Source organism: Anser brachyrhynchus, assembly GCF_964034855.1.
Source record: "Anser brachyrhynchus genome assembly, chromosome: 9".
NCBI lineage: Eukaryota > Metazoa > Chordata > Aves > Anseriformes > Anatidae > Anser > Anser brachyrhynchus.
Genome location: NC_137703.1, coordinates 1632004 through 1644770, shown reverse-complemented (window position 1 = coordinate 1644770; position 12767 = coordinate 1632004). Strand labels below are relative to the sequence as shown.

Below are 12767 nucleotides of genomic sequence, written 5' to 3'. Positions count from 1 at the left end.
GAAAGTGGAAGGATAAGTGGGTGGGAAGGGATTCCATCCATCTTACTGCTATTGATGCTCAAAAGGTACTGACACACAAAAGTACTGCACACTGAAAATCTGAAGGTGAAAACAAAAAGAACAATCCTCATGAGGAAGTTTTATACAGTGACCTACACTGTTTAGGATATTTAGCCAGGTTAGTATCTTTCTAAGCTACGCAATTTAAGTTTAAATCAAGACAAAGTTATAACAATTTATGTGGCTAGACTGTCTGCCATAGCAAGGAAAACTGTGAGCATCATTGAAAGGACTGAGTGGATTTAAGCATGAATCTTCAGAAAGATGCAAGTATGAGAGCTTCCATGCAGACGTGAGCAAAGATGCTCTGGTAACATTAGTAATCTCTTCAAACAGTAACAAGGTTTTCTTACTACAGGTCTGAACACACACCGTTGTGTTAGACTGAATCAGTATAGTTACCTGCGTGACGGTCGGTTCCCCTTCTTCCGATAAAGTTTCAAAAGGGCAGGTAACTGAGTTCCACAAAAGCTGAAGCTCCCAGGTGGCTTTCAGTGTTAACCACAGGTACGAACTATAACAATACTTTAACCAAAAAGGAATATAAAAATGAAATAGTTTGCACCTAACAAGAAGGATTAAATCTCTTGGTCTACCGAAGATGAAAAGGGGCTTATTTGGCTTCTGATAAAAACTTGAAGTTTGAGAAGAACGATTTGTCAACCATGCAAGAACCAGGAGAAAGATAGTACACTGAGTAAGTTAGTTCGTGCCAATGGCACAAGGTAACGAGAGACCCAAAATAGTAGAGAGGAGATAAGGAATATTTAGACAGCTGATTTAACAAAGCACAATAGTTGATTTATGGCCTGAATGAAAGCCTACTGAAAGTATTCCATTTGATTTCAGCAGGTTTTAAATCAAGCCAAGCCTCAGGGGGAAAAAGTGCAGAGATTAAATTTTCATTAACTCTTCCAGCTTTGCTACAAAAAGTCAGCTAAATGAAAACGTAAGTCTTCCTCTGGCAAATGATCCTCAACAACAAGAACATGCTGTCACTGTATCTGCTAACACGCTGAATACTGCCACTATAATTGCTACCCAGAGCCATTAAAGGAACAAGGAGTGAATGCGCTCTTCAGAAATGTGCTGTTACACCAACGAAATCATTCTGGGGACGGGGGAGGAGGGAGGTTTTGGTGCCAGTGAAAATAATATCCTAAAGTACAGTACGAGCAGGGTGATCCACGAAATATACATTTTGTTCAACCTTAGGTGAACTTGTGTGTCAAAATGAATGCTTCATTAGCTACGTTAACAAACACTAAAACATCCTAACTAAAGGTAATAATAGTTATGCTAACTTGTTACAGTATCTGAATGATTCACAAAAAAAAAAGTAAATGGATGCGAGTGCCTGACCTACAGACAACCCATAGTTTCTTCTCTAATGTTTCCAGTCTCTGGGGAGAGCACCTGAATACCCCAAAAGCTCCATGTTTTCAGGCCTAGATCAGTTGCTACTGGGTGTGAGTCAGTCATGCAAAAACACCCCAACTGGGAGTCTTCAGAATCAAAAGGACTGTCCCGATACTAAAATCATAATATTGCTCCTGTAAAAAGCTTCTGGCAAACAGTTTGATTCAGATGAGCAAGGAATTACCGAGAAGTTTCCAATTCCCTTGCTTATACTTCATCGTTCTAACAGTAGTCAGTTTGAACAGAGCCACATATATATTTTGCCATACCGGAGATCTCAGGAATACACACTTCCCCCATTAACGTGGCCCTTCACATACCACCAGAAAGCACTTGCAGGCTCCCGTTTCTGAGGAAGAAAGCCACAAGCAGCACCCAAGTAACTGTTTTAGCTTTCTGTATCATCACACTGATAGTGAACCGTAAGCTTCTTGGGGAAAGAGCGTTGATAGGAGACAGTAAGGACAAACTTCAGGGTGGTGAAACCCCCAGCACCATAGGATTTCTTTTGAAGTGTTTTTTATTACAAAAATGATAAGATTAAATATCTGATCGTTTCCCCTTTGCGTAGTGTAGGGGGGGAAATACCTCTGAAATGCCTTCAGGCCTTTCTTTCACTTTAAATATATTGACTGTTTTTAAACTGTTAAGGAATTCAAAACTCACTTCTACAGAATACTACAAAATAGGACTTACACATCACAATATATGTTACATCTGATAAAAGACAGACAAATCTCATTTGTATTTTTAACTTCTTTGGAATGGCATTACCTAACACCCACGCGTGCAGAATAACATCAGACTAGGTAACATGCTCTGACCTTTCTGTTTTTGATTCCCTGTCAGCTCGACAGTGTTCAAGGTCTTGGTAAAGAGACTGCAATTCTTCTTGAAGTCTTTTTTCCCGTTCTATACTTCCTTCATAAAACGCAATCTGCTTTTCCATTGCTTTTACTTTTTCTTCCATCACCTTAAATTCATGAAGAATCAAATAGCTGACGCCACAGTATTTACACACAGTCTCCTCCCGAGACATCTAGAAAAGATACAATTTTAAGACTGTACGTGAGAAACGAGTTGCACAACACAAAAACTGAATGATTAGTTTCTATTCCAAACAGTTTAAACTAATGCTATGGAACATTTATGATCGGATATGTTATTGCAGTAATAAATAACAAAGAAAATGCAACATCAGGAAAATGACAAACTATAGCAGTACTTTTGCTTACCCGAAACTTCCCAAGGCAGATCAATTATGCAACTAGCTATGTAGGAACTCCCACTGGAATTACAAACTGAAGTACCTCCAAGTTATGCTTGATGTACTAATTTCAAATAAAATGAACTATTCTGTGTTTTACAAAACTGTACCCTTAAAGAAAATTCTGACTGTGTGAGCCAGAAAAATTTGACTTACTATGTTTTTGACAAGTCACATCCAATCAAGCAGGCAAGATGAAAAGTGACTAGAGTGACATAATTCAGTCGTCTTTACAAAAATAATTCAAGATGGGAATATTATTGTGATGTAGTGTGTATGGCACTTGAGTGGGGTGGAAAATGTAAGCAGCTTGCTAGGTATGAAATATTCATCACTGATTAAAAACACAAAGTAATAGATATCTAATTGAAAGACAGTTGATTAAACTGGGAACAATACTTTTGTAATTGATCAAATTACTAAGCTTTTCAGTATGCAAAGCTTTATAAAAATGAACAGCTAGATGTGCCCTGACTTCAGTACGTTCTTGTTACTCAGTGTGTCATTCCTATGTATTTTAATCTTCGTCCCTTCCAGAAAGCAATGCTCAGTTTACAAGTGATACGGAGCTGAACCTGCACGAGAAATGGATATTGAGTACACAAGTTCACCAGACCTACGCCGAAGGTCTGACACTTCGGTAGAGGACACGCGAGCACCTGCTTACCAGCACAGATCAACGGGACGCAACGGGACAGGGGCTAGATAATCTCATCTAGGCTCCCTCTCCCATGAACGGTTGGACCCGATGAGCTTTTGAGGTCCATTCGACCCTGGGCTATTCTATGACCTTTGAAAATGTGAGGTTTTACCCCATTCTTGGGGCATCACAGCACTGATGCATTGGAGAGGAGATGATCAGAGTTGTGGCTACATCAGAGGACACGCATCACACAGCTGAAGAGACAACCTCAAAGCAACAAATGTAAAAAGTTCTTGGCAAGCTTCAAGACATGAAAGATGGGAAGTGGGTGACAGCTGGCAGCGTAGTCTTTGTGTACCAAAAGCTTAAAATGTGCTTTAACCTTTCTTACAATTACCAACAGTTAGAAGGCTTATAACAAAATGACTTACAAAGATCATAAAACTAGAAAAATGAAAGCAGTTTAAGTTAGAAAATATAAGAATCCTTTGTGTTACAAAAAATGAAAATAAGACATTTTGAAGCATTGGGATAAATTGAAAGAAACAATACTTAGGTGAAGGAAAACAGCTTTCAAAAAAAAATATCATTATCCCATGATTCACTAACCTTTAGCACTTTAAATATAGCTTGATAAAAATGATATTTCAGGATGCCCTGGAATTACCAGGCCAAACTTTACCTTCCGATTTCTAAGTTTTGCCCCAGTTTAAAACACTCTTAGTTACAGTTGCTCTGAATGAACTGAATATTCAAGTTTATTTTTCCTGGCAGCTGCAAACTGTGCTTGGAAATATGAAACTGTTGCTCAGGATAAATACCATAAGGTTCCAAAGCACTGAAATTACCGTAATGAAAAAGGACAAAATGAGCTGTTATTAGGAGGACAGAAAGGTGGCTCTTGTCCCAAAAAGAACACTGTGCTCTCTTGTAGCACCACCACTGTTGTCTTTCAGATAAACAGTTACAGAAATTCCACTGGGTGCTAGGATTAAAAAAAAAAAAAAAAAGTTTTATGCAAGTACTAAAACTTTTCAGTTTTCAACTTTAATCTTGCTGCTCAGCCTAAAAATAAATGATGTCATAGCACAATGAATAATATACACCTGGACTTCACAGGAAAAGGCTCCTGTTCTCCCTCACACCCATTCCCCAGGCGATAGGAAGAGGGAAGGGGACACAAAGGGACAGCAAATAGCCCCAAAAGGCCTGAACCGAGCAGAGGAAGGGGCACACAACCCTGCATTCTCACCCTAAATCCAAGAGTCTGGCCTCGTGCCCACCCGCAGTGGGCAAATCACACACAGGACTTTCTCAGTCTCCCTTTTTGTCACCGCCACCAGCCACCCCAGCCCCTCGCCGGCAGCGAGAGCATCCCCCGCAATCCCTGAGCTGCGGGCCCGTTTGCAGGAGCTGCTGCAGCGCACGCAGCCAGGTGCAGCGCAGTGCTGCCAGGCTGCAGGTGCTGACTGCGCTCAGCCGAAAGGACGACAAAGCCATCTTAAGGCCACACCAATTTAAAGGTCGGAGCCAGACAGCTTTTTATAGCTTTGAAAATTACTTAAATAAATGAAATGTTTTTCAGAGTGGCACAATTTCTAAGAGAAATAATATTATTTTTTGTGTATTCCTCTTTTGCCATCCTTCAAAGATTTGTGAACCAGAACATTTGGTTATTTACAACCAAACCTGACACTAAGGGCAGAAATATTTGAGTGTCTAGAAGTGTTAGACAGCCAGACGGGCAAGAAAGACTTCCTGAGTCCCCTACTGAAGAAAACTCTGGAGCGTGAGCTCAGTCCTCATCAGGTAATCCATACGGGAGAGGCCTTGTGAAGGGTCTGTGCCGGAGAAAGGATTCCACGAGACACCTTTCCCTGCATCTGAGGCACCAAAGTTGATCAATCGTTGCATACAAATAGATAGGGAACAAGTTTTCATTAGTTCTCTGCTTACAAAGCTACCTTTTCTGGAAGAGGAGTACCGAGTAACTGCCAAGCGTGTGCTTTACGGACATGACGGTCTGTACTTTCAGATTCTATTTTTCCCTATTTACATTTCACCAGAAGACTGTTGTCATCATCCCAAATGCAAACAGGAAAAAAATAAGGGAAGAAAAGCAATTTGGAAGGACCAGAAAATGAAGAACTGTAACTAGAAAAGTGACTGTGAGGATAAGCAGTGAAAAAAAAAATAGGAATTTTTTTAAAAAGGGAGGTAATTTAATAGTGTGGTTTTGGTCATCCCGGACAGAGAAACTCAGGGCAAACAAGAAATGAAAAGATAACAGAGGGATACTAAAAAACCCTGCTAGTTGAGTTAGCAAGACAAAAAGAAAAGCAAAGCAGCTCACAAAGGACAAAGTGTATAAGCCAGGAATACATTTGATCCATAAGGTTTTGAGCTGCAATTTTGATAGGAAGGACAGAGCCAGGTCCAGAACAAACCACTTCGCAAGGCAGTATTTCTAGCTACCGTGTTCCAGCAGCTGTGGGAGCAGTTTCAGCTCCGAGCTGCGTTCAGTTTTGGAAGAACTAATATTATTCCACGGTTACCTTTAGCTACCAAGGGCAAGTGGAGGTCTGAGCCAGGATGGCTCGGTCCGTCTGACTCAGTACTGTAAGCATATGCGCAACATACGTTATATGGAAAAAAAAAGAAAAAAAAAAAAAGACTGGTGGTCTGTGCCATTTTTAGCTTTCTGAATAACAAGCTTCTCTCCAAGCTTCTGAAATATGACGTGACAGGAATTTACATAATTTCTACTTGACCAAATAATGACAGGGAACGCTGACTTGGGCACTGCATTCTCCTCCACTAGTATTTCAAATTCCACTGGCAAACCTTACAATAATAAAGAGCTAAGTTCTTGTTAAAAGACAAGTAGCCTACTTATGCACTTAGCAGTGCCTTGTTGTTAAGACATCCAGAATACGGGTCACCGATGCCGGAAACAGACGGTAACAAGAAACTAATAGATGGCCATGACTCTGAAAAGCCAGACCTTTAGTCCACAATTAATGAGGTTCTTTTAAAAAGTTTTGAATGTGTTTCTGTGCACCACAGAAACAAAAACAGAGCCATGAACACAGATGTACTCCGTGTACGTTACTTTTACAGCCCAGGGGAGGCAGAGCTTTAGGAACTGAGGCACTCACCATCCTCCCTGCATCACCCCGTGCCCCTCGGGGGCATAGCACAGCAGTGACAGCTCGTGCTCCCCCTCCGCTTGCTCCATCACGCTGAGTCTGCTTTAGCAAGGACTGCACCAAAAAAACAAGCCAAAACAACAACAAAAACCACCACTGCATTTGTCCAACCTAACATCGTAGCAGAACTACACACAATATTCCAGAAAATAAAATTGCTTTATGCTACAGCTGGGTGCTCTTATATTATTTCTGTGTATTGATTGTTTCATTCTGCCTCTACCTGATTATCTGAATGTATTTTCTTCTCATTTTACTCCCCCTCTACACCATACTACTTCCCTTTCTTTCATGCTGTTTTCCCTCTTCTAGCACACTACCTAATCCCTGTTACACAGAGAAATGGTTACTTCCAGCCACGCAAATGATATTCTAGGAAGAAAGAGGTGTCTTCCACTGCATATGCGAAACCGAAGAGTTAGTTGATTGAAACTATTTATTTTTTCACTGAAATATTTTGAGTCCCAGTAGAATTTTCACTTCCTAAAAAAAAAAAAGTTTATTGTGAGCAGAGTTTTCAGTCAGCATCTAGTCAGAGAGCAATGCAGGCTGCAATGCTAAGCCATGCTGCATACATAATTATTTGTTCAACTTCCATAAAAAAAGCAGTTGCAAAATAAAAATAACAATACTTGCTTTGAATACATATGAATAATGTAGGAAAAGCCTTGCAGCAAAACCAGAATGTCCTGCTCTCAAGCATCCCATTCAAAACATGCCCCAAAATAATCAGTTTGCCACGACAGGAAATAATACTCGGATTTCAGGTAGCTTTAATTTTTTCCTGCTTGTGTTTAAAGCAGACTAATGAATCATAAAAGAGCACGCTGCGCTGCTACTGACCGCACACGCGAGCCCTGCTAACATCCAACACGTGTCCGGCGTGCCACGCAGACCTCACTGCTGCTCCCGAGCTCCTTGGGGCTGTGTTGTGGCACGCTCCAGCTCTCCGGTGCAACACACAGCAGAGAATTCCTATAACTGAACCACGGTGTATCGCAACTAAACGTGACGCCTGTGCAGAGAACTGATGATCTAGCCCATCATTAACCTTTGGTTCGTCTGACAATACTGACTTGACACCCACCGGCAGTTGCAACCATTGGGAAGTCCCTCCTAGCTACAACCCCGACGCTTGAGATGCAAGAGATTCTGCCAACCCTCAAATTCCCAGCAAGGTACTTGGGCACTGGTTGCAGAAAGGACTGGTTGCAGAAAGAAAAATCTCTGTCAACACAGGGGCAACTTGTGAACGCCATCTCAAGAAGCATTCGTAAAGTACGTGCCCATGGGACCTCCTGCCCCTCTGTGTCAGTGCTACCGTGCGCATCCAGAGGCACCAACAGAAATACCGCTGCTTATAAATTAATATTAACACTGCAAGTAGTATGTACATAATGACCTTGGGTACTGTTCGCATCTACCAAGCCAGTCACTGTTGGCACGACAGATTCTTTAGCTAATTAAAGCAAACAGAACTATGTAAGAATCTACGTAAAGAAAAATAATCCAAGGTCCAAAGACAGCACAGAAAGTTACCAGAATGTGCTTGTAAAGATACCATTATGTGCTCAATCTACAAGTCCATGTGGCAAATCTAACGAGTAACCACTTGCTGCTAGCAATGTACGTGACGTTTTGTGGACAGTCAAACACCAGGGAACATTCTGCCCTGATGTGCAACACAGCTCCGAAGTTCCTGCACTGCTCGCTTTCTTAAGCTCCTAGGGCGAGAGAACTACTAATATGTAAGGATATCTTGTGCCCAATTAATTATGTGATCTGTGTTAAGCAAGGGTCATTTGTCTGCCAAATAAAATATACAATTAGGCATAACCTTGTTTGCTACTTGGAGGACTCAGGGTGTCACTTGACTCTCTTCTGTAGGTGGCTGCTGCTTTGCTTCCCGCTTCGCTAGGATCTTCCTGGCAAAACCGTACCTTCCCATCCGGGTACATCGAAAGGGCAACAGAAATTGAAACAAACACAGAACTCGGCCACGGCTTTCAAGCGACAGGTCTTCCCCCCCCCCAGCAGGCTTTGGCAGCTGAACTACCTGCAGGACAGGCTGCTCCAGGCTGACGCTCCCTCCCCTTCCCCTCTCAGTGACATCCTCTAGAGGAGTGCAGCTCTGGAGGCAGCGATGTCAAGTACTGACAAGCAGCTTTTGAAGCTCCGTCCGCCAGAGCACAGAAGAGCAGAACGATGACAGCTCTGGGCTGCATCCTTCGCCTTGCCCCACTCTGAGCCCTGCAGCCCAACCTCCTGAGCACGCAGCCGAGCAAGGCAGCTCGAAGCAGCTGCGGGACCAAGAATGCTCACTGCTAGGTGCTGAAATCACAACGCTTAACACATTCCCTCTGGATACACATGTTCCTTCGGCCAGCTAGCTGCATGTTGGGAGCATGTGCTCCGTTTGGCAGAACAACCTACAGCTGGCACAAGTTCCGCTTATGTTAGGAGCAACCTAAAAGCGAGATTACAAAAGAGATGCTATAAAATCCAAGAAGCAGAGAACGCGAAGGGAATAAGAACATGTCTACATAAAAGGTAGAAAATACAAGGACAGGAAATTGTGAGAATGACTTGTAACCAAGCCCAGTATCTTGTAACTATCCTGCAACTACAACGCAAGCCAGCTGAGCGAAGAAGTGAGCAGCAGCAAAGGATGTGTAGAACCATGACCCCTAACCGATCCCAAAATCTTGGCCTGTCGTTGCCTTAGAGCTCACGTTGAGGCGACTGGGTAGGATGGGTCAGGAACATGAGACTACTCTTGCTCACACCCAGGGGTGCTGGCGGGCGTACCCTCTGCATGGAGACCTTTCTGTTGGCGGCACGCCGCAGAGCTGAGAGCTCAGGGGCTTGCCTGCCCAGTCCTCTGCTCCAAAGCAAAACCTTGCTTCAGCCGTCCCCCCAGTACCACCAGAGGAATTCCACGGCTCCCCTGCTGAGCTGCTCCACTGCTCTACCCCTGCCTCTGGGTTCGTCACTTTCAACCAAAGCAAGTGGAGAAGGGTGAGGGTAAGATTAATTTCCAGCTGGAGATAAAGGACAACTACATACAGCGTGTGAATACCGTCAGCGTGCCCTGAGGCATCTTCTAGAGCAAGTAAACCCAACTCTATTGCCCTTTCCTAGGGCAACGGACTCGTCAGCTCTTTCCTAAATTCCCGGCTGTATGATTTTCCTTAAAGACCTGCAGCTCTGAGCTGACCCCCCCCCAGCCCTGAAGAGGAGACAAGCGGGGCTGAGCTCCACACGCAACCCCGACACCGCTTCAGCCCAGCTACGCGCCCTGCATCGCTGCGGCAGCCACACGCGGCGCGCGGTACCGGGTCCGGGCTCGCTCGGAGCGGCAGCACCAACGCCTTCCCGTCCCCGCCGCGCCCCCCCGCGCCCCCCCCGGCAGGTGACTGCGCTCCGTGTGTAACGCCGTGCCCCCGGCGTGCCGCGGCCCGGGCCCGGTTCCCCCCCCCCCCCCCGCAGCCCCGTACCTCTCGGATCCCCGGGGGCAGGGCGTGCCCGGGGCCGGGCCGCTCCGTGGCCGCCGCCATTTTCTCGCCGGGCCCCGGCGGCGTCCTGGCGTCACCGCGGCAACGGCGCGGCGCGGCCACGGGGCGCGCCCCCGCGCGGGCGGGAACGGGAGCGCGCTCGGGGGTTGGGGGGGGGGGGTGGCGGTGCTCGCCCCCCGCAGCGGGTCCCGGCCCTCCCGGTGCCTCGGGGCTGCGGGCCGGGACCGGCCTCGCCGTGCCCCCGGTGATGGCCCGCGGGTGATGCGGGGCTGCACAGCGCCCCAGCGGGAAGGGCACAGCCCCAACGGGGGGGGCTCCGCGGGGAAACGGCCCCGGTGTGTCCCGGGGTGTGCCCCGGTGTGCCGCGGGGTGTGCCTCGGGGTGCCCCGGGGTGTGCCCCGGTGTGTCCCGGGGTGTGCCCCGGCGTACCCCAGTGTATGCCCCGGTGTGTGCTCCGGTGTGCACCCCGGTGTGTCCAGGTGTGTGCCTCGGGGTGCCCCGGGGTGTGCCCCGGGCTGTGCCGATGCGTCCCGGTGTGTGCCCCCCTGTGCCCCGGGGGGCGCCCCGGTGTGCCCCAGTGTGTCCCAGGGTGCGCCCCGGTGTGTGTCCCGGGATGTACCGATGTGTGTCCCCCTGTGTCCCGCTGTGTGCCCCGGGGGATACTCCGGCTGCCGCCCCGGTGAGCGCCGTGCAGCCCTTCCCGCGGCCTCGTCCCGCCCGCCCAAGGTCGGCACAAAGGCGGCGGCCTGCGGCAGCCCCCGCCGGGGCCGTGCGGTCGGGAGGGGCGGTGCGGGCCCGGCAGCGCCTCCCCGGCAGCTGGGCCCTGCGTGCTGCCGCCGCGGCGGGGGGGGGCGGCGGGGCCGCCGGATCGCACGCGATGGCCGCCCGTGGCGTGCCGAGCCGGGCCCTGCCGTGCGGAGCCGGGCCCTGCCGTGCCGTGCCGTGCCGTGCCGTGCCGTGCCGAGCCGGCGGTTGTGAAACGGGGCAGGCACGCAACGGCCCGGGGCGGCAGCACCGCCCCGCCGCTCCCTGCCCGGCCCCGGGGGATGAGGGGACAGGCGTGGGGCTGGGGGCTGACATGGGGCTGGGGGCTGACATGGGGCTGGGGGGGCTGACATGGGGCTGGGGGGCCTGACATGAGGGGATGTGAGGAGATTGTCGTGGGGTCTGTGAGGAAACTGACGTGGGGGCTATGGGGGGACTGGTGGGGGGCAGTGGGGGGCTGATATGGGGGATGTGAGGGGACAGGCATGGGACTGAGGGGACAAACACGGGGCTGCGAGGGGACTGACACGGGGGCTGTGAGGAAACCGACGCGGGGTCTGTCAGGAAACTGACGTGGGGGTGCTCTGAGGAGGCTCTCATGGGGGATGAGGGGAGCCTGCCAAGGGCTTTGCTGCCACCAGCCCCAGTTGCTCAAGGTCAGGGGGCCCTGAGGAGAAACGTTGCGCAGGACGGGCAGCTCCTGCCTCGCCCTGCTCTGAGGCAACCCCAAAATCCCCCCCAAATCCCCAGTCCCCCCGGGGCCGTGCTCCAGGAGCGGCTCAGGACCACCCCGCCGGCGGGCTCCCAGCTCCCATCGGGGAGGCGACGCCTGGCCCCGCGGGGTGGGCGAGGGAGCCCGGCGGGAGCTGGCCCGCTCCCCACGTGGCGTGGCGGCAGCGCGGCGTGCGTGCCAGCCCCAATTACCGCCACCGCTCCAGATCAGGTTCCAGGCGGCGTGCGCGGCTCCAAGGACAAACCACCAGGCAAGAAACGAGTGCGTGACACGCAGCAGTCATAAGCCAGCTATTTCCATTGTTTTCCTGCAGGCTTTGTACCTTCTCAAACACACGTGGAAAGCCTCCCGCTGCCTGCAAATCCCAACCCAGAGGAGCAAAGTCCATGCCAGCGGGCAGCTAGGGAAAAAGGCTAATAAACACGAACACCCTCTTCACACAAAGCAGGACCCGGTCACCGAGTGCAAGGGTGAACAGGTCTGCCAGCGCCTGCAACATTTCCCAGTTAACCCAGTTTCCTGATTAAAAGTGGTATTTTTATACCAGCCCTCTAGTTTCAGGCTGCCCTTTCATGTGCTCGGTACAAAGCCCAGCGCAGCGAAGCGGTTTTGCAGCGCTGCCTGAGAACCCCCGGGGAAGCTGCTGGGTGTCGTGGCAGGGCCCAGCTCAGCCGCCCGCCGCTCAGCGCCGCGGAGCCGCCGGTACGGGCACCGGGAGCTGTGCCGGGAGCCCGAGAGGCCCCTGCGCCGGGCCTGCAGCGGCGGCTGACGGCGAGGAGAGATGGCAGGAGACGTGCAGGGAGGGGTCAGGGGAAGGACAGGGTTTGCACCGCACACGGCAGCGAGGTTATTTCTGGTGCTGCGTGCACATCGTGTTAGTTCCTGTTTTCAAGACATATTGTTTGCGAGGTTTGTTTGGTTTGCTCCCCCCTCCCCTTTACCAATGTCACAAGGACGAGGTCGTCCTGGGAGAGCGGTCTCAGAGAGAGGATGTTTGGAGGAGGGATTTGAAGGTGAAGGCTACCTGGGAGTCAGGGTCAGGCAGGTCATCCCGTGCAAAGCGATAGCAGGGCAGAAGCTCTCCGAAGCAGCATGGAAACGATAAAATCAGGGGGAGCAGTCAGGGTACTGGCAGTGGGGCAGAAAGGCAGAGGTG

General features: G+C 49.3%; 1 protein-coding gene across 3 annotated transcripts in view; it reads right to left on the bottom strand.

Moving 5' to 3' along the window:
* LEKR1 (leucine, glutamate and lysine rich 1) overlaps positions 1 to 10217 on the bottom strand; it is a 52552-nt gene extending 42335 nt beyond the window's left edge. For 2 of the 3 annotated variants that reach the window (XM_080604791.1, XM_080604792.1), the window contains exons 1-2: positions 10096 to 10217; positions 2304 to 2518 (exon numbers count right to left, since the gene is read on the bottom strand). In XM_080604791.1, coding sequence (XP_080460917.1) covers positions 2304 to 2518; positions 10096 to 10155 — 275 coding nt within the window. In that variant the 5' untranslated portion in view covers positions 10156 to 10217. Of the gene's footprint in view, positions 1 to 2303; positions 2519 to 6547; positions 10005 to 10095 lie in introns of those variants that run through there. The other variant, XM_080604790.1, reaches the window with a different exon arrangement.
* Between the last annotated feature and the right edge of the window lie 2550 nt (positions 10218 to 12767).